Raw genomic sequence first — 23,925 nt, forward strand, 5'->3', positions numbered from 1 at the left:
CTGAACCCACGGTCAGGGCAGGACCACCTACTCACTGAAGAACCACTATTTTTGGTGCTTAACTGCAGAGCGTCACAGGAAGCCACATGGAAGCGTTGATGGAGGTCTCCACCACCACTAGCCCCCCCCCAAGTCTTTGGGCGTTGGGTGCAGATTGGCATGAATTTACAAAGAAAACACAAATATTCATGATTTTCTTTTATTAATAATGATGGGCCTTGTATATAGAACACCGATGTACTCTCTTAAATCCAAGAATATCCAATGTCTGGCCAGTAAAAAGTTTCTATAAAAAGTAAGTTTCAGTTGGATCTGTGTATGTCTTTGAAGAAGCGTCATTTCTGGGTATCCATCCGTTTAACTTGCTGTCAGCTGTCTTGGAAAAGTCAGCTTTTCCTGGTTAAATGTAGCACGTGAATACCACACACGCTACATCAAGACCAACACTATGATACAATGTACCAGAAAGTCAGCATTCAGGATGTCCTGTATCTATTGACCTTTCGCGTCACCTATTGCCAACGCATTTCTCTTGCTCTTCAGAAGACTGGATTTTCTGTGCCGCATCTGTATCAAAATTGGACTTTTATCCATAGACCGGGGTGGTAATGTCGGTGTTATATCATCTGCAAATTACAAAGTATAGTTTTAAGAAACTGCATAAAATGGACATGTTAGTGTAGGATTTTGTGTTATTGTCCTTGACTAAGAATCCAACCATAGCCTGTGGCCCAATCACCTCTGGTGTCAGAAGTCAGCTTCTTGTGACTAGTGGTTTCCATATGGGATCCTTGTTTGGATCATCATTTGGAATAAATACATGCAAGGAATAACACGGTGCTACATTATAGCTGAGTGCACCCATTCAATCTACGAATGCTTTTCTTATGGTACCTTGACCCAGTTTGGTTATTCAAGGCACTTCTTGGCGTCTAGGTGGAGAGGGAACATGTGTGGAAAGAGTTATGCGGAAATAAATACACAATACAAAGTGTGATGGATTGCTAGACCTTTCAGGTTACTTTCTTGTTGCTTTTCAACTGACTCATCCACGATCCTTCGACGTCTGCCCAGCACGCCTTCCAGTTCATTTTCAGTAACTTTCCGGCTAGTCCTGCGAATACTTGTCCTACGACCAGGTTTTCTCATGGTATCCTGCAAGAGATGTGTGCCAGTGTGACATGTCAGGCGGAAGCTTCACCCCAAATATCGAGCAGCATGTTATACTCTAATGCCTCAGGAACTCAAAATGTAGAGTGCAGGAGCCCAATTTCCTTTAATGATCTCAAGGTCAGATTATAGGTCCAATGAGGGTGATACACAACGGGGCTGGCTATAGCCATTAGGCACAAATCTAAACTGGCACCATTGATAGCTACAAAAATAATTAGTACACTCTCCAGTGCCCCCACCTTCTGGCGCTGAAGGTAATGTCCCTATCTTATCACTTACATGAATTAGCCGAAGGCACGGAAGTTGGTTGGTGAAAACCTGGTTGTGAATTGAATTGCCAGTGAGATATGTGGCTGCACTGGAAGATCTCTCTCCCTTCTCCTACCCTTCACTTTTACAAAGACTGCCAAAGCCAACAATCAGCAATATTATTTGCAATTATTATTTAGTGTGTAGAACCCCAAAATGTAGGATGTTGATAATAGCAAAAATAGTAAGGCACCAGGCTAGTTTGGTGATAGATGAGGTCATACATGAAATAAGGACCGTTACGTACCAGAATTCCATGCAGTTCATTGATGACACTCTTGCGCTTGTTGACGGCAGCATAATGGCTCTATGAGTGTGAACAAATGCACGAAAAGGATGAAGGAGATTGACGTTTTAAAACATTGGAGGGTTAATGTAGAAATACAATTGAATTTCTTGGTCTTTTTAGGTAAGAACATGCTTGAAAAGTAGACATTTGTTACTCAATTAAGAAGCTGAAACTCAAAACAACTTCAGGAAAAATAAAAAATTCCACCGATCTCCAGGAACTTGAAGTTGGTGCTGAGTTCCTGAGGCCGAGCTCCATTTTGTTTTGGAGTTCACAGTTAAAAGATGACTTAATGCTGCAGGCGACATGATCTGAATAGTTTTCAGACCCCACCATGTGTTAAAACTCAAACTCCGCATGGGTAATAATTTTGAGGATTGCTGAAACATTCTACTATCTTGTAAGGACTGAATCTGGGTCTGCCGAGCCTATAGATCTATAAGGGGAAAGTGTTGATAACAGAGCCTAGAGAACGTTTGTTCTGTTGACTACAGTCCGGTTCTCAAAGTAACACTAAAATATGCAGATACAGTAGTGTTTGCGTTTGCAATGCTGTAGAGCTGCTACCCAGTACATAGATGCACACCAACCTGCCCATCCCTCCGCACTGGCTTTAGGACAATGCCATGTTTAATTCTCTCCATCATCTCCTTCACGGCTTCAGTTTTAAGGTCTTCACATCCTAAAAACCATGGAGAACCAAAGAACCTACGTTACATCGCGTGAACAGAGCACAGAAGTCCACCCTAAAGGACTAAGTCATAGACCGGAGCTAAACAGGCGACTCTAGTACAGGTCCGCCACGTTAAAAAGCTAGAAGAGGCTGACACAAAATTGGATGAGTACAGAGATCAGCATTAGTGGACTAGTAATGACGTAACAGGCTTGCATTACCAAATTGGGCCCAAATGACTGGTCTTGAACAGAGTTCTTGGCGGATTACAACTATGACCTTTGCCTAGAAAATACAATGGCGCGTTGGCAGACGCCAGCACGTACTTTTTAAAGTGTCGCGTCCTGGTGTCTTCATGCCGCTTCTCTGCTGGATTAACGCGACAGGACTGCAAAAAAGAAAACCGCAGAATCTTGTTATTTCATAGTTTTGTGTCTTCTCCAAAACATTTTGAAGAGTATACAATGAAGTCAAAGTATCAATTTGATGAGATCAGTAACATTGGTGTAGTGTCTACCAATAGATCGCCCCAAGAAAACATTTCTTGGATATCTATATATTTAATATATATTGCGTGTGCCATCGTTTGAAATGTTCTATCCTGTTTGTGAGTTGTCAGCATCCATCGCGATGTGTTACAGGGTCACCGTACCCAAGGCTGAGGAATCACCAGTCAGTTCCCTAATACAGAGCTCCTGCTATCCATGAATCAGTCAGACCACCATTCGTGTAGTATGACAAAAAACACTTTTATTACAAACACATATAACTTATATAGATCCATAATTCTATCAACATTCCTTTAACAGACATTCTCAATACACACAGAACCAACCCCAAATCCCATCAGCTCGGAGTGTACACAGGGAATGGATAAGGTGAGGTGATCCCCCGCCTGTGTTATCCCCCCTGTAGTGCGGGTGCCGTCTGGACAAACAGGGCTGTGCTGGCCGATTACTAGCTCCAGCCGGGTTACATCATTGTCCTTGTGAAGGGCCGGAGCTGCAGCCACATTCAGTCCAGCTATAACTTAAAAACATCCTATAAAATATTACCGGGCCATGGGATCAGAAACAGGACACAGACGCGCTCCATGACCTGGCTAAACCGCACACGAATCCCCACCAAAGACCCCCAAAACACACTCACACAACGAAACACTTTGTGCAAACTGCCCCCCAGACAACCCGACCCAGAGTTCCACGAAAATGTCTGTCTCTGCCCGGGGTCCGGAGGTCCCGGGCAACTCCAATTAACCTGGCTCTGTCACACCTATGGACAAGAATTAAGCCATGCTTGTGTTTATTTGTGTTCTTGACTGCCCCGGAGTTCTAACGCTTCCCGGAAGAGTGGCTTCATGAAGTTTGGGCTACCTGTCTGTGGATGTGGGGCTAGTACCAAAAAGCCTTTAGTGGGAGGGAACTAGGTGTGGAGCAAAGGAAAGTAGGCGAAATGTGGGTGGGAAGTGGGTGTGGCCACACGCTAGCCCCCTGCCCAGAGAAAGCGGAAACTGACCCAGGGAGCAGGGTTCACCAGGAGGCTCCAGGTCAAACTCAGAGGGTTCCCAGGTATGTGTTTGGTCCACCACCCACATTCAGAACCAATAAGGGTATTAGATTATATAGTTTATACAAAAAATCATACCCAGACAGTGACATGAGAGCACGAGATTACCTTCTTACCTTTCTGTAACTTTGAAGGATCGGCAAGGAGGAGGCGGAGGAGGGACAGGGGGTGGAATGGGTGGTGACGGAGCTGCTGTGAATTGTTCGCCAGTTCTACCAATTTCTTCTTTTACTTTTTCTTCCATGACTTTAACTGGATTGAGGGGAAAATCCACAAATGGTAAACAACTTGTTACAAATCCAAAAAAGTTAGCATAGATATCTGCCAAACTTTGGATGAGCTTCCAACCTTCTCACCTTTCTCCTCCAGAAGAGAATATCTCTGAGCTATCTTCTTCAGGTGATGCTGAAGATGGCATTTCTCCATATGTGCTGCTTTCAACTCTTCTTGAATCAACTCAAATTCTTCCTGGGAAGGTCTCTTAACCAATTCCGATTCCAGATTCACCAACTTAGAAGAAAATATATATATTTTTAGAAATGTCAGAATGTTCTGTATCACTGCAAAGAAGGATTGTCAAGTTTATATTACCCCTTTCAATCAAATACTTTAGTTATTTTTTTATTTTAACCAGCTTTGGTCTTAATTCTTATGGGAGCTACAGAAAAAAACCTTTATCACATGGTGTAAACCTAAAGACACGTCGCTTGCAGAGCTTCTGCCTTTGTTTTTTTCTTTTTTTTGCCTTCTTTTGGATCAACAGCCAGAAATAAACAGAAATGGGAAGGGCTGAACTTGATGGACGCATGTCTTCAGCCTATCTAACTATGTAAAGCTAACAAGAAGATAGTGGCCAACGCTGGATGCGGACTGGACTGCGCTCTCACCTTTGACTCTAGATCCTGTTTGGTTTCCTCCAAAGAGTTGGTGAGTTTACGGACTTCTTCCAGAGCACGGAGAAGCATGACGTTGGGTTCCAGGTTCTGCATCAGTATCATGCTCTGTCTGTTTGCTGCCTGTTGCTCTTTTAGCATCTAGGACATAAAAAAAATAATAATTTGGATCATGCTAAGCCTTTTGTGGAAACCAAAGAATAATTTATACGGAAATAATTTGTGAGTACTTTACAAAGCATTTTTTTTAGAGATTTAAACAAACAAAGTAAAAGACTTACATAATGGAGAAGTTGCAGCTCTAAAGCTGCAGCTACTCACCTCCTCTATAGTCCAGCGATTCTTGCCAATGATTGGCTGCTTGGAACACTCCCATTGGGTGCAGTTTCTGTACATACGCACGCTTAGGATCTTGTTAGTCCCCCCACAATGTTTTTTTTTATGCCAGTAGCAGCAAATTCCTCCATTTATTTGCAAGGGGACCACCACAGAAATTAAAATGCATATGATGGCTGGCGTGTCCCTTTAAAGGAAGCTACCGGAAAGGCAGACTCCCACCGTCGTTGTGAAGAACAAAACGTGGTGACTAATGCTCCACGTGGTTTTGGGCCACAGGGAAACCAGGTCCCCAATCTTCTTCTTCTTCGGAGTATGCACTCCCTCCTAAGGAGAATATGCAGCCCCTTTCTTGTTCAAGGAGGGCTGGATCTTTTAGGTGGACTGAAGTCCTCTAATGGTGATGGTGACCAAAAGGCTTAAGCCCCCCACCACCAAAAAGCAAAGTCTCCGGGGACCCAGCTACTGGTTACCCCTGAATCTTATTGCAGATGCTAGCGCCATATGATGTAACACACAACACAATGCAATACAAACATAATTCAACGCCCTTGTTTCTGTAGTCTTACCGCATGCGCAAAAAGCTCTGCCTCCTGACGCAGACTCTGCTCCAGTTCCAGCTGCTGCATCATCTCATTGTATTCGTGGGTGACCATCATAGAAACTGTTTATTGAGAGAAGTTTTTATGCCCATCATTATAAAATAGAATACTCTAGAATATAGAATAGCGATACAGAATATACTCAGAGATACTAATTGCTCAGAGGTCTGTTTAGTAAGCTGTGAGTCCAAACCAGGTGGCTAAAAATTGTCCAACTTACATATTCACTAAAGCCAACTCGCTTCTGGGGAAAAAAACAATCTAAATAATAATTTCTGTAAAAATGTAATTTTTCTGTTCAGCATGCCCTCGCCTGAAACACACAAAATGCAGTGCGCATTCGCTCGCATGTACACAAAAACAACTTATTGAATTTGCAGGCGTTGGCATACAAGGGCATTCTTAGTAAATAGACCCGTTAGTGAGCAGAGGTGTAAATTTCCATGTTTCTGGGTTTTTTTATTTAATACAATCCAGTCCCTTTATTTTTTAGCTAAGATGCTGTAGTGTAATGCATTTCAGCCTTCACTCACCTCTGCTTAGTTTTTTAAATGTCTTCTCATTATTAGACAATACTTTTAAAAGAGATTTTCCTTCCATCCGTTCAATTTCCATCTACATAATTAAAAAAAAATTAATTAAAAAGTGATCTGCAGCAATTTTAACTCTTTCTGTTCTCGTGATACGCTTCAATTTAAAGTATGCCCAGATAGCATTAATTTGTTATATACTTTTTTTTTGGTTCACGTGTCTCATAATTCTAATGAATTCAGTGATATCACCTTTTCTTTTAATTATACACACTAGTTTACTCAATGCCAAGATGCACTGACGATGCACAGAAAGAAAGTGTGTAAGTAGTAGATTCGTCATTCTAACTTTTCTGTAAGAAAGCTAGAATTCTGTTTTTGAGTGTCAGCTCTGCCAACTTACATCAAGATCCACCTAGTTATATGCCCTGGAGATGGGAGCAGGTGAGGCTAAAATGGATGTGATTGGCTGCCTCTGCACAATGATTTCAATGGGGCTCCAATTGACTTTGTAGCGCTGTACAGGAAGTGTACTTAAGTATGCTTCCTGCTTTAAGTAAAAACAGGCAGAAGGAGGAGAAAAATAACAATACAAAATTAAATTGCAAAAAAAAGTCTGAGCTGATCTGAATGTAGAAAAACATGCCGGAGTCCACGCAGAATGAGCGTCAATATTCCTTTTTTGTTTAAATAGAGGACAGACTGTCCCTTTAAGCCAGGTGGAGGGTCGCGGGAATGTTTATTAGTGTCTGTTTAACATTTGGTGGGGAGAATAATTAAAGTATAACAGGCAAGCTAATAAATGATTTACCTCCTCACGCAGTTTTCTTATCTGATCCTTGAGGTCTTCCTTCTCAAGGAAAGCTTCTTGCTTCTCTTTCATCAGACTTGTGATGATCTCCTGCAATTCTGTAAATATAACTACAAACTGTAACCTTACAGACTGTAATGTCTAACGCCGTGTGATAGGATAAGGTGTTAGCCGTACCTTCTATAATACGGAATACAATATTCTATGATTAATGGAGAGCCATCACAAAACCCTCGCCAATACAGCGTGCGGGATACCCATGGATTATGTCAATATACATTTTTCCCCATATTTCCTGTTTCATAAAGGAGTAAAATGTCATAAAATGGACAGGCAAAGAGGCAGGCCTTGGGAAATTGTATAAAGTCATACCACCCATGTGTCCCTGTTTAGTTTGGTCAGTCCCTGTTTGGGGCTCAAATTATTGTGTACAGTTCTAGAGACCCCCATCTGCAGAGTGATATTGACAATCTGAAGAGAGTTCAGAGGAGGGCAACTAAAATGGGGAATGGTTTTCAGGATAATAATTATCGAGAAAAAAATAAAGGATATCAATATGTACAGCTTGCGGAGAGGGGGTGGGAGAGAGGTGTTTAAATCCGTTAATGGATTTAACAAAGAACAAGAGGGACGTTTGTTTCAAAGGAGGAAAAATGTTACAAGAAGAGGCCATGTTATGAAACTAGAGAGTCAGAGGCTTAGATGGAGGTTAAAGAAGTTTTAGTTTACTGAGAGGGTGGTAGATAAGTGGAACAGCCTCCCAGCAGATCTGATAAAGGTAATAGGGAACATGCATGGAATAGGCATATGGCTCCTGCATCTAAGATGGGCCGTATCTACCTCCGCGTCATACTTCCCGTTATGTCACATCATAAATCATATAAAATACATTATTCCACTTTTAAAAAGTCACAATTTTCAACATGACACCTAAAGCGTCTTGCCGAAGCCCCATTTCTGAATACACCCCTCAAAACAAACGCGTCGCTCTCTGACTCTTAGAAATCTCGGGGATTTCAGTGAGAAATGTTTGTAGGCAGGTGGGACTCTAATACAAGATGTGAGATGCTCCATGCCATGATACCTTTAATCTGTTGGTCGTTGTCCGCGCCTCGGTCAGCCGCATGTTCATTCTCTTTTCCCACCGCTTCAGAAACCTCTTGAAACACCGGCGTCAAGACCAAAACTGAAATAAAATAGTATTTGAATTTTAGAAACTATAATAAAATGTTACATATATATCTCCTTATAAAAGTATACATTGCTCTACCTGTGGGCAGTTACCACGTTAAGTAGAGAAATCGTAAGATGACCGGCAATTAAACAAGTTGGAAGCTGGGATGAAGAATATAAATTATCAGGAAAGACTAAGGGGTCATTATATGTCCGGCTTGGAGGAAAGAAGAGAGAGAGGGGGATGCAATAGAAAGTACAGGAGGGAAGCTATTTTGAAAGGAGTCACAATGTTAGAAGAAGAGGTTGTGGTCTATAACGAGAGAGTCAGATGTTTAGAGGTAATGTATGGAAGTTCTACTTTATCAAAAAAGTTGTAGGCTGATACAGTGAGGAGATTTAAACAGGCATGGTATAGACATAAAGTCATTTGCAAACAGAAGGGGTCCTGAGTCTTGTCGTACCCTGACAGGAGGGGAAGGGGAAAAGAAGTGTTACTGGAGATGGAGATGCTAAAGGCACGATCAGAAAGGTTGGATGTAGACCAGAAGAGGGCAGAGGCGCAGAGACCAAGATCATGAAGAGTTTGAAGGAGAAGAGGGTGGTCTGCAGTATCAAAAGCAGCAGAAAGGTCTGGTAGGATTAGCATGGAGTAGTGGCCCTTGGATTTCTCAGCGAGGAAGTAATTTGTAACTTTAGTAACAGCAGTCTCAGTAGAACTTCGGCAGTGGAATCCAGATTGAAAAGGATCGAGTAAAGAGTTGTAGTCAATAAACTTGGGTGATTTATTCATGAAGCTTGAAGGAGAGAGGAACGTAGTTGGGCAGATAAGTCGGGTCCAGGGAGGTCTTTTCCAGGATCGGAGTTATGGTAGCATGCTTGAAGGATGATGGGATGGACCCAGTAGAGAGGGAGAGGTTGAAGATGTGAGCTACTGTAGAGACAAGAGTAGATGAGAGACACTGGGTAGGATGAGAGGTGATAGGATCGAGGGGACATGTTGCTGGACGAGGAAAAAAGTAGAGCACAATCCTCATCTTCAGCGACAGGAGGGTATTGGTGTAGAAGAGGAAGAAGAGTTCAGTCGATGGGAGAACGGGGAGTCATTTTACATCTGATAGTTTCAATGGAATTATTAAAGTATTTGGCAAAGTCAGAGGCATTAAGGTTAGTGGAAAGGGTAGTTGTGATAAGGCGAAGAAGGGAATTGAAAGTATTGAAGTGGCATTTGGGGTTATGAGACAGGGAGGGGATAAGGGAGATAAGGTAGGTTTCCTTAGCGAGGAGCAGAGTCGTAGCAATGTAGCATGAATTTATAATGCAGGAACAGAGAGGTTTTGAGTTGAAGCAACATCATTTTAAGAAGCTTGTTCTGTTTTTCTGCAAATGACCAATCAGAGCCCAGCAAAAAAATATTATTGCAAGAAAATGATTATATAATGTCTGAAAAAAATCATTTTCTGTTTTATTTTGTTAATTTTAAGATTATCTTCCTCCTGTGTACTAACGGTGTCATTGAATTTGCTCCATGATCAAAGGATTGAGTAACCATTACCATTCTCCGGTTGCTGATGTTGAAATGCCGGATCGTCCGTGGCGCCGGTAACTTCCTGGTTCTCTTTGTCTTCATTCAGCACTTCTAGCACAGGATCTATTTGTGTGTTAAATATAATAAAATACAGCGCAACGAAATATGATGGCGCTATATAAAACAATAAATAATAATACAACATCTTTTCTTTGGCTGGCAATGATTGCTTGGCTTATCCAGCATCATTGCCTTTAATCAACATCTCCTTGCACATACAAGATTTTATACTAATTGTATATTAATTGCTGTCCTAGGTTTCCTTGGTCAAAGGAACGGGTAAGATAACTATATCGCTTTACCATTATTTGGTTGCTGAGGTTGAAATGCTGGATCATTGCTGAGTTCGGTAACTTCCTGGATCAGGTTGTCAAACATTGCTAAGTCTTCATTCAGCACTCCTGGCATCGGATCTATTGGCATGTTAAATATATTAACAGATTTAGTAACTTTTTCCCACGTAATTCAAATAATGAAACATGACTGGCGGTGATTGCTGGTTTATACAGTGCCCCGGAACATGACGGGTTTTTGTAAGAGAATAAATGGCTAATTTTATAATAGTAAGGGAGATAGAGGACAACCTTGAGTTGTATGTACCAGAAGTATGTCTCCCTCTGCTGTAGACATAATTCTTGAATTCAAGCATTCTGTGGGGGTCTTTTTCTGGTGGGGTCACATATCTCTAGGGGACACATTTCCAGGGCTTCTAAAAGTAAGTGCAATCTAGGTGGCACCAGCTCACAGAAGTTGAAGGAGCCTAGGAAAATGTATGCCCTCCAGCAGATCTTTACGTCACTTGGGTTACCTTTGTTGTTGTTGTAAAGCATGTCGTGGACAGTGTTTGAACACATTAGGAGCAGAAACATATAAAATGTGAGGTTATCAAGGAGTTCCTCCCACGAGGAGCAGGGCATTTTGTGAGCTATAGCATCTTGCCGGTTCATATGGCATAAGGTACAGGGAAGTGTGGAAGGTCTATGCCTATATGCTGAGTACAAACCTCCACACCCAGCCTTCTAAGGCACAGGGTATTCTGATTTTTAAACTTTCAGCTAATTAGGTCTTGAGCCGTTCATCTACAATGACCATTGGGAAATGTCCCAAGAACCCAAGCCCATCAACCAGGCATCTGTCTATACCCCAGCCCTGGTTATCTGCTTTTAGTTAGCTGGCATGTGATACCCAAGGTTAGTTGAGAAACACAGCGGCGTGAAGGCTACCGATCCTGCCCAAGAGGTTCACATCCATAAGAGTCAGAGCGGTAGGATATGACAGCAATGAAGAGCTCGGATGTGGAGAGTGGGGGTGATACCTTGGGCCAGACCTAGGGACTTGAGCTTTTTGGGACTCTATATCGATTATTATTTATCATTATTATTTTAGTAGCGTGGCATGCAGTATCACATTACCTTTAATAAGCTGTTGACTATCATGGCTTTTGTCTTCTCGGCGATCTGGTAACTCCTGGTCATCTTCTCCCCGAATCAATATATCTTTAAGCACTTCTTGTGCACAGGAATCAATAGTATTTGCGATATATATATAAAGGCATTGACATCACTCTTACAATCAAATACAACCTCGGAATATATATGGTGGTCTGACACATCGAGAATAATATTACAAGCTCCAAAAGCTTTCGGGGTCAGCCTCCTGTTAATTTAATTATGTGACAATTATGAAAAAGAGGATCATACCCACAAACTTCCCGGGTTTGCCTCTGAGTCTCAACGTTTTTACCCTAGTCTCAGGGCAACCTGATCTCCTGTGTACTGGACAAGAAATACACTCAGAGCATCGAAACATAGAATTTACCGGCAGATCAGACCCGTTTGGCCCCATCTAGTCGCCCATTGCTCCTGCTATAATGACTCAAACCTTAATCGTTGGTCCCGTGTTAGATTAAGGAGCCATATGCCCATCCCATGCATGTTTAAATCCCCTCATTGTATTAGCCTCTACCGCTTCTGCTGGGAGGCTGTTCCATTTATCTACCCATCTGCCCTTAAAGTGAAATCAGTAAAGTAATACTATTACATACTGATGGTACAAGAATTCAGAAAGGTCACGAGTATGATCATTATACACGCATTACCTTTAGTAAGCTGCTCATTGGTTTTATCTGCTGGTGCCTCGGTCACCTCTGGGTCCTCTTTGCTAGACGTCTGTATATCTTCAGGCCGCTCTTCTAACCGGAGAAGCCCTTCTATGTTCGGAGATTTAAAAATAATATGCAGAATTGTTGGAAAATCATATATTAATATAAATAAAATCACAAGCATTTTAAATGAAATATATACTAGAGAAAACCTGTAAGCAAAGTAAGGATTGGTGTTGGCCATCTGGCACATTGGGCAGATGCCCGGTGGTCCTTTGGATGACGCCATAAGGAACCGATCTGCCTCTCCACAGGCTTTTTATGCTCGGCCGCTACTTTACTGTAAGAACTCAATGTGGGGCCTCTCATATCTAGCCGTCGGCTACAATAACATCATTTGGCGGCTGCCGGCCTTAAAGTGCCAGGGCCACCTCGTCATCCTCAGTCCGGCCCTGGTGTTGAACCAAATTGCCACTAAGTGAGACATTAGAAGATGTAACGTGGAGTTACTTTTATCTCGTTCCAAAACGTCATCATCCACGTCAGCCACTTGATTTTGGGTCACTTCAGGCTGGTCCTGTAACGCGTCAGCGGATTCTGTGCATGCTGAGTTTTGATTGGTAAGCTGTATGGGAAATAAGAAATATAAGAACCGCGGATAAATATTCAAACGCGCACATTATATGCAAATGTAAAAACGGGATGAGTACAAGACAGACAGTCAGCTAATATAATGATGGACTTACAAAAATATAATAACGGGCAAATCCGGGCGCCATTCATATAGATTATAGAATATAGAGTAGAATATAGATATAATGTATATTAAACATATAGAATGTTAATGGAGGAGCCCTTACTGCTGATCAAATCTCTGTAACACGAAACACATGCACATTTACATACACACATACACACTCATGCTAACACACATACACTCACCCACACATACACGTACACATACACTTGCACACACATACACTCACATGCTAACACTCACACATTTACACATATATACTCATGCTTACACACACGCACATACACACTCATGCTAACACACATACACTCACCCACACATACACGTATATGCCAACACATATACACACATACACTTGCACACACATACACTCACATGCTAACACTCACACATTTACACATATATACTCATGCTTACACACACGCACATACACACTCATGCTAACACACATACACTCACGCGCACATATAAATGCTACGTCATCCCCAGTCTGGTCCTGATCCAGAACCAGTCCCTGTTATTCTAGACACCCTAGTCGCTGAAAATGGTTTTGGCTGCTAACAACCCCAGGGGTGGATCCCCCCGATGCCAGCCCTCCGCCGTACGTAGGAAAGGGGAGATTAACCTTTATGTCTATTTTTCTATAAATTTATACTCTACACACCTGGGTTGGATAAAGCTCTTCCTCTCCCAGGGACGCATTGTTTATTTCAAACTCGGCTTCCAAAATCGACAGTTCTTCCAGCAGCTTTTGTGATACTACCAAAAACAAACACTTTTTAGAACCATTTAATTATATAAATCGCTGGATATTTTTTTAAAAATAGATACAGATTTGCCTTTGTTCAGCAATAATATCAGCTATTATCATTTGCTATAATAATAGAATAACACAAACTGACGTTTGCTCACCGCTTTGTGCCAGAGGGAAATATAAATAAATATAAATATCATTTTGTTTGTATTTTTTACTATAGATAGTTGTCCAAAAAAATCAATTCTGTACAAACCCGATCTTTTATTTTTATTTGTGAAAAAAATATTTCTTTCCCTCCATTTCCATTTTGTGACGCTGTATAATGGCATTAAAACTTTAAAGAAAGTTGGGTAGTTGATGGAACCTGGAAGTTGTTGCCAAATATTGAATATTTACAGGTGGCATCGTATAGAATTGTGAAATATAGAATTTAGGTGACTTCTGTAATCGTTACCCACTTTCTTCAAACTCGTGCAGCCTTTTCATCGTTTCCTCTTTCTTATTTCCTGCATCCTGGGAATGAACGAGAACGAATTTGCGTTAAAAGCGAAAGGTTTGCGTCCTTTGTGGAAGCGGTGGGGCGGTTTCTCTGTATTTTACCTCAAATTCAGTGTCAGACGAGCCTGTATCACGCTCATCGGGAACATCTGAGGAAACAGAAGTTCATCGTTTAGATAAAAATGCTTTTGAAACCTAGAAAATCCAGAAAATGAATTACGAGGATCCTGTGCTTGGGGTCCAGATGGATCCATTTCAAAAATAACATCATATCTGATAATAGAGATTTTTTATATTTTTTACATGGGTTTTTATAAAGTTCTGCCAGCGATACTGGATGTAACGATACGGTATATTCTACGTGATGGGAATTCTATATGGGGGTATAGTTATACTATCTTAATAGCTGAGGGTATGAGTGTAAAGGCTGCACACTTCTATGGGGGGAAATTGCCTCCAATGGGTAGATTTGGTCGGGTCCTGACAGGGGAGCCCCAGGAGCCTCCATAATGCATGCGGGATGTGCATAGGAGCTCGTTGCCTAGAGGTGCCTAAAGTGGTGGCAGCCCTTTGGCCTTTGAAAGAGAAAGATTACTCTAACGAGATGGGCCCCAAACACCTGTGCCCCTCATCATCCTTGAAGCCCCAGTTTCTGCCCCTGAAGGCCCTCTTTCTTCCCCCGTTGCCCCTCTTCCCTGAAGCCCTCTTTCTTCCACTAGTGCCCATATTCCCTCCTTGAAGCCTATTTTTCTTCCTCTGATGCCCCTCTTCCCTCCCTGATGCCCCTCTCGTTCCCCTAGTGTCCACCTTCCCTCCTCGAAGCCCCTCTTTCTTCTACGGCCCTAAAAGCCCCGATAATGTGTATAGAAACAGCAGGAAACGGTTTTATACATTAAATTCTGTAAACACAAATAAATACTGAAAATGGAGACGAATATGGGGGGGGCAGAGAGTCTTCTTCCCTGAAATGGCGTTTGGTCGAGGCCGGGTCCGGTTGATACCAATGGCCTCTACCAGACATGTTTTTAGTTGGCAATTCCAAAAATCCTGTTGTTCCTGTAAGTCTGCACCGGTTACCCTACCCTTCACATGTAAATGTTATGAATCTCAGCTTAGAAACACGGAAGAAAAAACAATCTGCCTGTCTACAAATCCCTCTGATTAATTCTTTAGAAGAGCTTTAACCCCATCCCATGCTTCTTGAATCTTTGAATCTTATCTGTATCGTCTGCACTGGGAGCCTTTTCCAGGTATCTACTACCATTTCTAATTCCCAATTACATGTAAGAGAGGGGATGGGATGATGGATCAGACATAACAGGCCAAGAATTATGCAATGCCCAAACTACAAAAGAGGAAAGAGAGAGCCCAACGCAGTTTAATGGTTAAAGTGACAGACCGCGTATTCACAGACGGTGTTAATATAACGTATACATTAACATAAAAAGGAAGCTCATTCGAGAAGCAAACGTTCATTCCTTTCTGGGGAAGTGAATCTAAGGAAGTCACAAGAATAACGACTTCCCATGTTTTTTTATCCCCTGTCCTGTATAATAAAGGGTTAAGTTTTTTTTGGGGAGTAGAATCCCTTTAAGAGTTAAAAAAAAAGAATGATTTCTTCTTTAATTCATTGCTTACATTTCTCATTCATAGAGTTATACGTGGAGGGGGCGTGTCCTGAATCCAGCTTCGCTTCCTTTTATTAATCTACCAATTGTTTTTATTGATTTCATTGAAATTTGAGAGATTTCATCTAATTCTGAACAGAAGCTGAGCTCCGGGTCCTAACGTCGGCTCCTCTAACATCAATGTCCAGTCCTGAAGTTCATTACTTTCTCCTCCCCAGACCCTTAGGAAGGCTGTATGAACCAATCAACAGCAATCAGCAATTTAAGAGTTAAAGAGACTTAATGGGGAGGAATAACAAAGCACTATCTCTCTGAGGCTATCACCTTCTTGACGGACAGACATTACCGCGTATCTACACACTTTATTTCAGACGCCTTGCTTCCTTATTTTTAACGCAATTAATGTAATTTAAGTCTGGTCGTCGCTGCTGTACATCGCTACGGACTATGGTGGCGTTATATAGATCAATAAGTAATAATCACCTGGTGGGTGACCGTCTCCTGCGCTCTGCGCCGTGTCGCACTCCTCCGGCGGCCGAGACATCATCTCTTATGATCTCAGCTGGATTTCATTTCATGTTTTTGAGGAACTGAAATTCCATCATCTCTTCTCTCGTTAACTCTTTGTCAGCAAAAAAAAAAAAAAGTTGAAATTCTTGTTTTTTTTCTGCCCTTCACAAAAATAATAACTTTTCCTGTTCCACCTAACAATAGCGATCTGTGTCACCGAGAGCGGAATTTAGAAGAAGAATAGTGGGGTACCCCCCCTTACTTTATTAACCCTTTTCCCGCTGTTTCTATACACATTATCGGGGCTTTTAGGGCTGTAGAACCCTGCGATCCCCTCATACCCAGCAAACATTCTCACCTCCTAGAAAAGAAGGGGCATACATAGACATTCATACTGTATACCGTAAAAACCCCTCCCCCAGCGCTGTATACAGTAAAAACCCCTCCCCCAGCGCTGTATACAGTAATAACCCCTCCCCCAGCGCTGTATACAGTAATAACCCCTCCCCCAGCACTGTATACAGTAATAACCCCCAGTGCTGTATACAGTAATATAACCCCCAGCGCTGTATACAGTAATATAACCCCCAGCACTGTATACAGTAATATAACCCCCCAGCGCTGTATACAGTAATATAACCCCCAGCGCTGTATACAGTAATGTAACCCCCCAGCGCTGTATACAGTAATATAACCCCCAGCGCTGTATACACTAATATAACCCCCAGCACTGTATACAGTAATATAACCCCCAGCACTGTATACAGTAATATAACCCCCAGCGCTGTATAGAGTAATATAACCCCAGCGTTGTATACAGTAATATAACCCCCACCGCTGTATACAGTAATATAACCCCCAGCGCTGTATACAGTAATATAACCACCCAGCACTGTATACAGTAATATAACCCCCCAGCGCTGTATACAGTAATATAACCCCCCAGCGCTGTATACAGTAATATGACCCCCAGCGCTGTATATAGTAATATAACCCCCCAGCGCTGTATACAGTAATAAAACCCCCCGGCGCTGTATACAGTAATATAACCCCCAGCGCTGTATACAGTAATATAACCCCCCAGCGCTGTATACAGTAATATAACCCCCAGCGCTGTATATAGTAATATAACCCCCCAGCGCTGTATACAGTAATAAAACCCCCCGGCGCTGTATACAGTAATATAACCCCCAGCGCTGTATAGAGTAATACAACCCCCAGCGGGGTTGGTGACAAAATCCTGGTTTTATCTCATTTTTCCCCAAGAAACTCCCTTTATCTGCAGACCTGGAGCCGCCGTTGCTGGCAGTCATGTGATATTTTGGGCGACTTTCCTGCTGAATCACCGCACTGAGCTGATGCTTTATGGCAATGCTAATGAAGTCCGTTCCTCCATAGACTTTCATTAGTCAGAGAGTCCAGCTGGGTGATTAAGACTGAGGCATTCTATTGTTCCCCACAGGCAGTATGATAAGGAGTCGGGGTGTTTAGTAGATCGGGGGTCAGATAACAGAGCGAGAATCAAACAAACGGCTGATATGCAGCTGCCTGAAAACATTATATTATGGGGCAAAAACTACAACTGGGGTAAAAGAAAAAAAGCTCAATATTTTAGAAAAAATATTTTTAATCTGATAGAATTAATAAAAAAAGTTGCTGGAGATCCGTTTTAAGTAACTTTTTCTCATTGCCTTCGCAGATCTATTAATACTGTATTTATTGATAAAGTAACTCGTTATTCTTATTTTAATAGGACTGTGAATAGTTTTGGTTGAAATTTATCAAAAATGTAGATAATGTTAAATTAATTTCACACCAAATAAATTGCTGCTGTGTGATGCAGTCAAGGAGGGGCATGTGACGAATAACGGGGCAATTTTACTCAAACTGCACCGGCATCTCTGTGCTCGGGGTAAAGGTGAGCTATAAATCCCGAGAGACAGAGAGAGAGGGATGACGCTTTGATCGGGCTATGTGTTATGTGTTATTCATACTCCCGGGCACCATTTGGTATGATGTCATCAAAATGCTTAAAAAATGCTTAACTTTCATATTTTCATATTTACAGTCCACGTGTCTCTAACAGAGCCGTCTCCGCAGCGTTTGGTTCAGGCACCGGAACCCGGGGGCTGTCACCTCCCAACACAGTTCTTTATTATTGTTTATTTATACCCGGGACTGTTGGCTGTTTGGGTCGTTTTGAAAGTGTTTTCTGGGGCAGGCATAGATCGGGACCCCCCTGAGAGTCTCATTGGGTACCTTTGTGGGTCCCATTGGAAAATTTGAAAAAATTGTCTCGCTATTAAAAAAATTCAAGCCAAAATGAAAAAGGTGCAGATGGGGGGGTCTGTGGTGCTTCGGCGCTCTTACCAGCACTTACACAGCTTGTGCCCCCCACCTCCGCACCACAACAATGGAGGGCAGCCCCGTTGGACCTCCTTGGGGGTGTGAAGCACCTCGGACTTCCAGGTGTCTCGAACTAAAGGTGTGAGGAACCATTCTAGTTGCCATGAGGTCATCTTTATCATGATTCTGGTGACCAGAAGACCCCACACTCTACTACTACATAAGCATGGATGAACCTGCACGGTTCTTTAATGAGATCAGCAGCCCCTCCAGTTACTACGTTTACCCGGACATCTGCGACGACTAAAGCTGTGATGCTTCTGACACAGACCTCGGGTTGTAGCGATTAAAGCAAATCTTTGTTCTGCAGGGGTGTAGTTAGGGGGGCTTCAGGCGCCAACTTCCCTGAGTTTGTGAAAAAACATCTCGACCTTCAGCAGTATTGGAAAACACATCAATGTGTAAAAGGAGTTTGTGAAGTTTTTACTTTACTGAGAGGGTGGTAGGTAAGCAGAACAACCTTCCAGCAGAAGTGGTAGAGGGTAATACAGTGCGGGTATTAAACATGCATGGGATAGACATACGGCTCCTGAATCTAAGACGAGACCAGCAACTGATTTAGGTTTGGGTCTTTACATGTTTGTCTCCATATGATGAGAAGGACTCTACGTGGAACAAAGAGCTGGATTTTCCGGTAAATTCCGCGCAGTGACTCCAACACTTTATCTCCCGGCGGACGGGTCTCGGGATAACTGGAGCGTCAGGAAAGCTGTCCAGCCAGACACAGCTCCCCGTCTCGCACAGTTCATGTGAAAAACAGGACGGACGCCGTCACGGTTTGTTTCACAGCCATTAAGAGCGCTAGACGCTCGCTCCTGGGGGGGGCACTTTGACTACCAGATCAGGGCAACCAACGATAAAATAACAGGTCGGATATTCCGAATTCCCACAAACATTTAATAATCAGACAAGTAAACGTTACAAGGTTTTATAATAAATATATATTTGGATATTGCAGGCGCGCTCCGGCGGTGTCTCGTGAAGCGGGCCGGGGGGGGGGATTTGGTAGACATCTACTGTGGCCGGGACTCTCGGGGGTAATATTCGGACAGAATGCTTTCTGGGATACGTTTTAGCAGCTCCTTGGGGAAGATGCGCAGCAGCTGCCAGCCGATGTCCAACGACTCAAAGATCGTCCGGTTCTCGTAAGCCCCTGATCGGGTTGGGGAGGGAAAAAAGAAAGCAGCCGTGATATTAGTGAACGGAACTCACGCGATATATTATATATATATCCTGCACACAGGCACAAAGTCCTCGAACCTTACTGATTAAAGGGGCAATCCAGCCATCAACAGCTTATTCAATAAATTGTAATAATAATAAATAATAATAATCCCCCCTCCCCCATTTCTGGCTTGCAGGGGGTGTTTTTGGCCAAACACATCTCCTGCCAGGTGATGGCCTCCTCGATCAATTAGCTTCATCACTGGTTTGGCAAGGGTTACTGGGAGCGCATGCACAGAAACCGCTCTGAATGATTTCAGGCTGCTTGAATTGGCAAGAAAAGCTTGGACCACGGTGGATGCATTGCGCTGCCGCTCTGGAGCTGCAGCTTCTCCTCAAGGTGAATGCTGGTGGAGTTGCACGCGACACTGGATTGCCCCTTTGAGTTGTGTTTGTAAACCCTCCTAGACACTAAAGCATAGATTTGTATTCCTGGCGCAACGTGTGAAGCGCCCAATAACTACCTTGTGCGATAAACTGCTTCTCAAACTTCTGCAGAAACTCCAGGTACAGAAGGTCGTCGGAGGACAGAGCTTCTTCGCCAACCACGGCCTTCATCGCTTGGACGTCCTTCCCAATGGCGTAACATGCATACTGTTCAAACATTAGGCAAAGGAAATCGTTACACGTTGAGCCACAAAGCATCAACAGGGTCTAGCGGCCATGTCCTGGGAGAAGAGCCACGATTTACACCACGAGAGGGGGCAGCAAGATGGCGGCTCCACATACCGCCCAACAGGGGATAACAGAGGGGACTTCAAAACCTAATACACTATAAGGGCTGAGGATCATCTCGGAGCGGCTCCTGCACCTACCAGCTGGTTGGACACATCTCCGTGGTCTTTTCTGGTCATGCCCTCGCCGATAGCAGACTTCATGAGACGAGACAGAGAAGGGAGCACGTTGATCGGGGGGTAGATCTAGAAACAAATGACGTTACAGAAAGAGGAACCAGGTTTCGTTTTTTACGTCTCAAACTTACTAACCCAACGAGGGGGCCGACGGGAGAGCCCAAGCTGGAGGTTTTAGGCTTGGTTCTTCCTTATAAATCATTACAGATCGTAAGGAATATATTTCCCGTAATGTTTAGGGGATGGCGATCTCCAGCTCCTGTCAGGTCCTTTCATTCTTCCTACAAGTTGTGATTATTTGATTTAGAACTTTATGGATTTGCTGTCAGCATTGACTCCTAAACACAACCTGGAGGCTCCGGAACACCAGAAGTATTACTGAAGAGCTTTGACTAAGTAACGCTTTTTTTTGTTCTTCCATTACTGGTAACGTTGTGTTTCTTTTTTATTAAAGCTCCTTGTCACACGTCATTGTTTTATTACGTTTGCTTTTTATACGTCATGCGGAATAAATGGTTTATTGGCATGACTTTGGGGTCTTATTATGGAATTTTGATAATTAATTATTGAGGTTTACTAATATTACATAACAGATATGTAATATTTATATATTAATATATTTATTTGGACCTGTATGTTTGAATATATTTTCAGAATAAATTTAAAAAAAAATATATATATATAAATATATATATATATATAATAATAATAATACGTTTTGTAAGGCATATGATGAGAAAAAGACAAAGAGTAGACGGCCGGCTACGGTCTCTCCCGGTCAGACGGAAGGTAAGGTTAAAAAGTAAACTTTATTCTCTTCATTAAAAACTGAAGACGGGGATAAAAAAATATTTTTCACTGACCTGTCTGTTATGGAGCTGCCGGTCCACGTATATCTGTCCTTCTGTGATGAACCCGGTCAAGTCAGGAATAGGATGAGTGATGTCTGGAAGAAGAAAATATGAGATATAAGAACTATTTGAAATATAATGTTACGTGTTAAGTGGTGGAAGTGGGCACAAACGAGACAGATTCCAAATAAAAATAATAATAATAAACGGGACAAAAATAGGAAACACTGGGGAGAAATTCACCATCGTTGGGCATGGTAAGGATGGGTATCTGTGTGATGGAACCCGACCGGCCCTCCACCCGACCAGCACGCTCGTAGATCGTAGCCAAGTCGGTGTACATGTAGCCGGGGAACCCACGTCTACCAGGGACTTCCTCTCGAGCCGCCGAGACCTGTAACAAAAATAGTCAGAATGATTGAGATTAACATAAATCATAGTTGGCGTGTTAATGAAATACTCCGCGGGGTGCGAGAGATCTAGAATGAGGGGGTAGCATGGCGCCTACCTCGCGCAGGGCTTCGGCGTAAGAGCTCATGTCAGTTAGGATGACCAAGACGTGTTTCTCACACTGATACGCCAGGTATTCGGCTTCCGTCAGAGCTAGACGGGGGGTGATGATTCTCTCAATCCTGTGAAAGGGATGTGTGAAGGCATTAGTGCACAGCATCAGGATGGGGCCAGAAAGATTTTGCTGTTATAATCAACATTAAAATGCTGATATATATCTGAAATATTTGATATATTACCCGTGAGTAGGGAATAGGGGGGCATAGAGTGAAAATGGGGAAATGGGTATAGTATGGTAAAGAAAGCGAAGTGTTAAGCAGCTATTAAAAATACAAACAGCAAGAATTTTTAGCGGAATGGAAGTAGCATCCTGGCCCAAGCTAGAGGTTATTTTTAATGAATATAACACATAAAATGGGAATTTATAAAGAATGCCGTGATTTTAACATTATAGGGGGCTGCCACCCGTGTGTGAAGATTGAGGAAATGGTGTTTGCTCTGGCCCAGACTGGCCACTCGGCACACTGGGCAAATGCTGGCCGACATTGCCACCTACTCATCCCATCGGCCGCTCCAGAGGCAGGTTGGGTGTTGTAGTGTGTGACGGTGTGCAGTGTGAGCATGAAAACGTAGCGCGTGCCCCTGCATATCCAGCCATCGGCCAAACTCGCGTCATTGGCTTTAAGCGGCCGGGGCCGTCTCCGCGTTACAAGCCGGGCCCCGCGTTTGCCTCATACTCACGTTGGGTCGTTCGCGAGATTCAGGAAGAGGCACACGTTGTCCATGGAGCCATTCTCCTCAAAGTCGGACTTGAAGAATCTGGCTGTCTCCATGTTCACCTTTCAATGGGGGGAAAAAAATGAGATGTCTCCAAACCTTTGGTGCTGGACATGGGGTATAGAAATTCTCAAGACTTCATTTAAAATGTGGGGGTTTTTTTCATGTCAAAATTGGGAAAATCCACAAAATGGCATCAATTTAAGGTTGTACCTTAAGGTCTTCAAACTAACCATGTGGGTGAATTATAATAAGTTGTATTTTTTTTTTTTTTTTACTATGATTCCAACCCCGGACTTTGGCTTGAAAAATGTAATTAAATTTTAATGCAAAATTCGAGAAAAAAAATAATGTAACTTATATTTATGGAAAAAGTACATCATTTTTTTCACCAATGTATAATAAAATTCATTTAAAATAATAAAATGAAGAAATATATATCTTTCGTTTTTTTTTTTTTACTAGTGATTATGCTACAAAAATACATCCGGGCGATATAAACATTGTAACAAGTGAAACGTCAGAGCCGGTGGTTCTATTGGCTGCGTTTTTATACCCAATGGTATGACTTACCCCCATAGCAGCAAAAACAATGGCAAAGTTGTCATCATGATAATCCATAACATCTTTAGACTTCTTTACCAGCCCAGCCTGTCGGCAGATCTGGGCCGCAATCTGGGGGAAAAAAAACCTAAATTAAAAAATAGCCCAACCTGGGCATTTCATGTAAATTTCCTATTTTTCCCACAATCCCCCAGTGGAGACTGCATTGGAATCCTCCCGTCAACCCAAACAGGAAGTTGGAAGCCACTTCCTGACCCCCACCTGCATTGTTTGAGCGGACCTTAATATCAGAAACATGCGCCGTTTCCCAGTATAGCCCTACCTCATTATGGGGGAGCCCAGCAGCTGAAAAGATGGGGATCTTCTGTCCTCTGGCAATGCTGTTCATAACATCGATAGGAGAAATCCCAGTCTGAATCATTTCTTCTGGATAGGTTCGGCCAAAAGGGTTAATGGGCTGACCTGTAGGGGCATTACGGCGATCAAACTCAACTCATGTATCTAAAATGTGTGTTTAACCCCTTAAGGACAATGGGCGGTCCCTAAAC

The 23,925-nt window shown here is 42.6% G+C and overlaps 2 protein-coding genes across 8 annotated transcripts in view; both read right to left on the reverse strand.

Moving 5' to 3' along the window:
- Positions 1–185: 185 nt before the first annotated feature.
- Positions 186–16,302, reverse strand: LOC128477611 (shootin-1-like). Of its 7 annotated transcripts, none has more exons than XM_053458085.1 (21): positions 16,168–16,302; positions 14,159–14,205; positions 14,017–14,071; positions 13,466–13,560; positions 12,555–12,669; positions 12,042–12,149; positions 11,356–11,451; positions 10,246–10,356; positions 9,911–10,006; positions 8,267–8,368; positions 7,183–7,292; positions 6,375–6,456; positions 5,809–5,903; positions 4,898–5,044; positions 4,367–4,520; positions 4,127–4,262; positions 2,771–2,832; positions 2,362–2,453; positions 1,730–1,789; positions 1,011–1,155; positions 186–626 (listed from the first exon to the last, which is right to left on the reverse strand). In XM_053458085.1, exons 1-21 carry the CDS (start codon positions 16,229–16,231, stop codon positions 493–495), a joined length of 2,106 nt encoding a protein of 701 aa, XP_053314060.1. In that variant the 5' UTR covers positions 16,232–16,302; the 3' UTR covers positions 186–492. The 7 variants fall into 7 exon arrangements, with proteins under 7 accessions (XP_053314060.1, XP_053314062.1, XP_053314059.1 ...); XM_053458087.1 differs by having other exon boundaries at positions 11,356–11,418; positions 12,042–12,152; positions 16,168–16,301; XM_053458084.1 differs by having other exon boundaries at positions 11,356–11,448; positions 12,042–12,152; positions 16,168–16,301.
- A 3,178-nt stretch (positions 16,303–19,480) lies between these two features.
- Positions 19,481–23,925, reverse strand: part of ATP6V1B1 (ATPase H+ transporting V1 subunit B1) — a 29,501-nt gene continuing 25,056 nt past the window's right edge. The window contains exons 6-14 of the mRNA XM_053458090.1: positions 23,700–23,839; positions 23,387–23,488; positions 22,778–22,875; positions 22,035–22,158; positions 21,770–21,920; positions 21,539–21,621; positions 20,640–20,744; positions 20,289–20,418; positions 19,481–19,753 (exon numbers count right to left, since the gene is read on the reverse strand). Coding sequence (XP_053314065.1) covers positions 19,614–19,753; positions 20,289–20,418; positions 20,640–20,744; positions 21,539–21,621; positions 21,770–21,920; positions 22,035–22,158; positions 22,778–22,875; positions 23,387–23,488; positions 23,700–23,839 — 1,073 coding nt within the window. The 3' untranslated portion in view covers positions 19,481–19,613. The remainder of the gene's footprint in view (positions 19,754–20,288; positions 20,419–20,639; positions 20,745–21,538; positions 21,622–21,769; positions 21,921–22,034; positions 22,159–22,777; positions 22,876–23,386; positions 23,489–23,699; positions 23,840–23,925) is intronic.

The sequence above is a fragment of the Spea bombifrons genome, chromosome 1 (genome assembly GCF_027358695.1).
Source record: "Spea bombifrons isolate aSpeBom1 chromosome 1, aSpeBom1.2.pri, whole genome shotgun sequence".
Taxonomy (NCBI): domain Eukaryota; kingdom Metazoa; phylum Chordata; class Amphibia; order Anura; family Pelobatidae; genus Spea; species Spea bombifrons.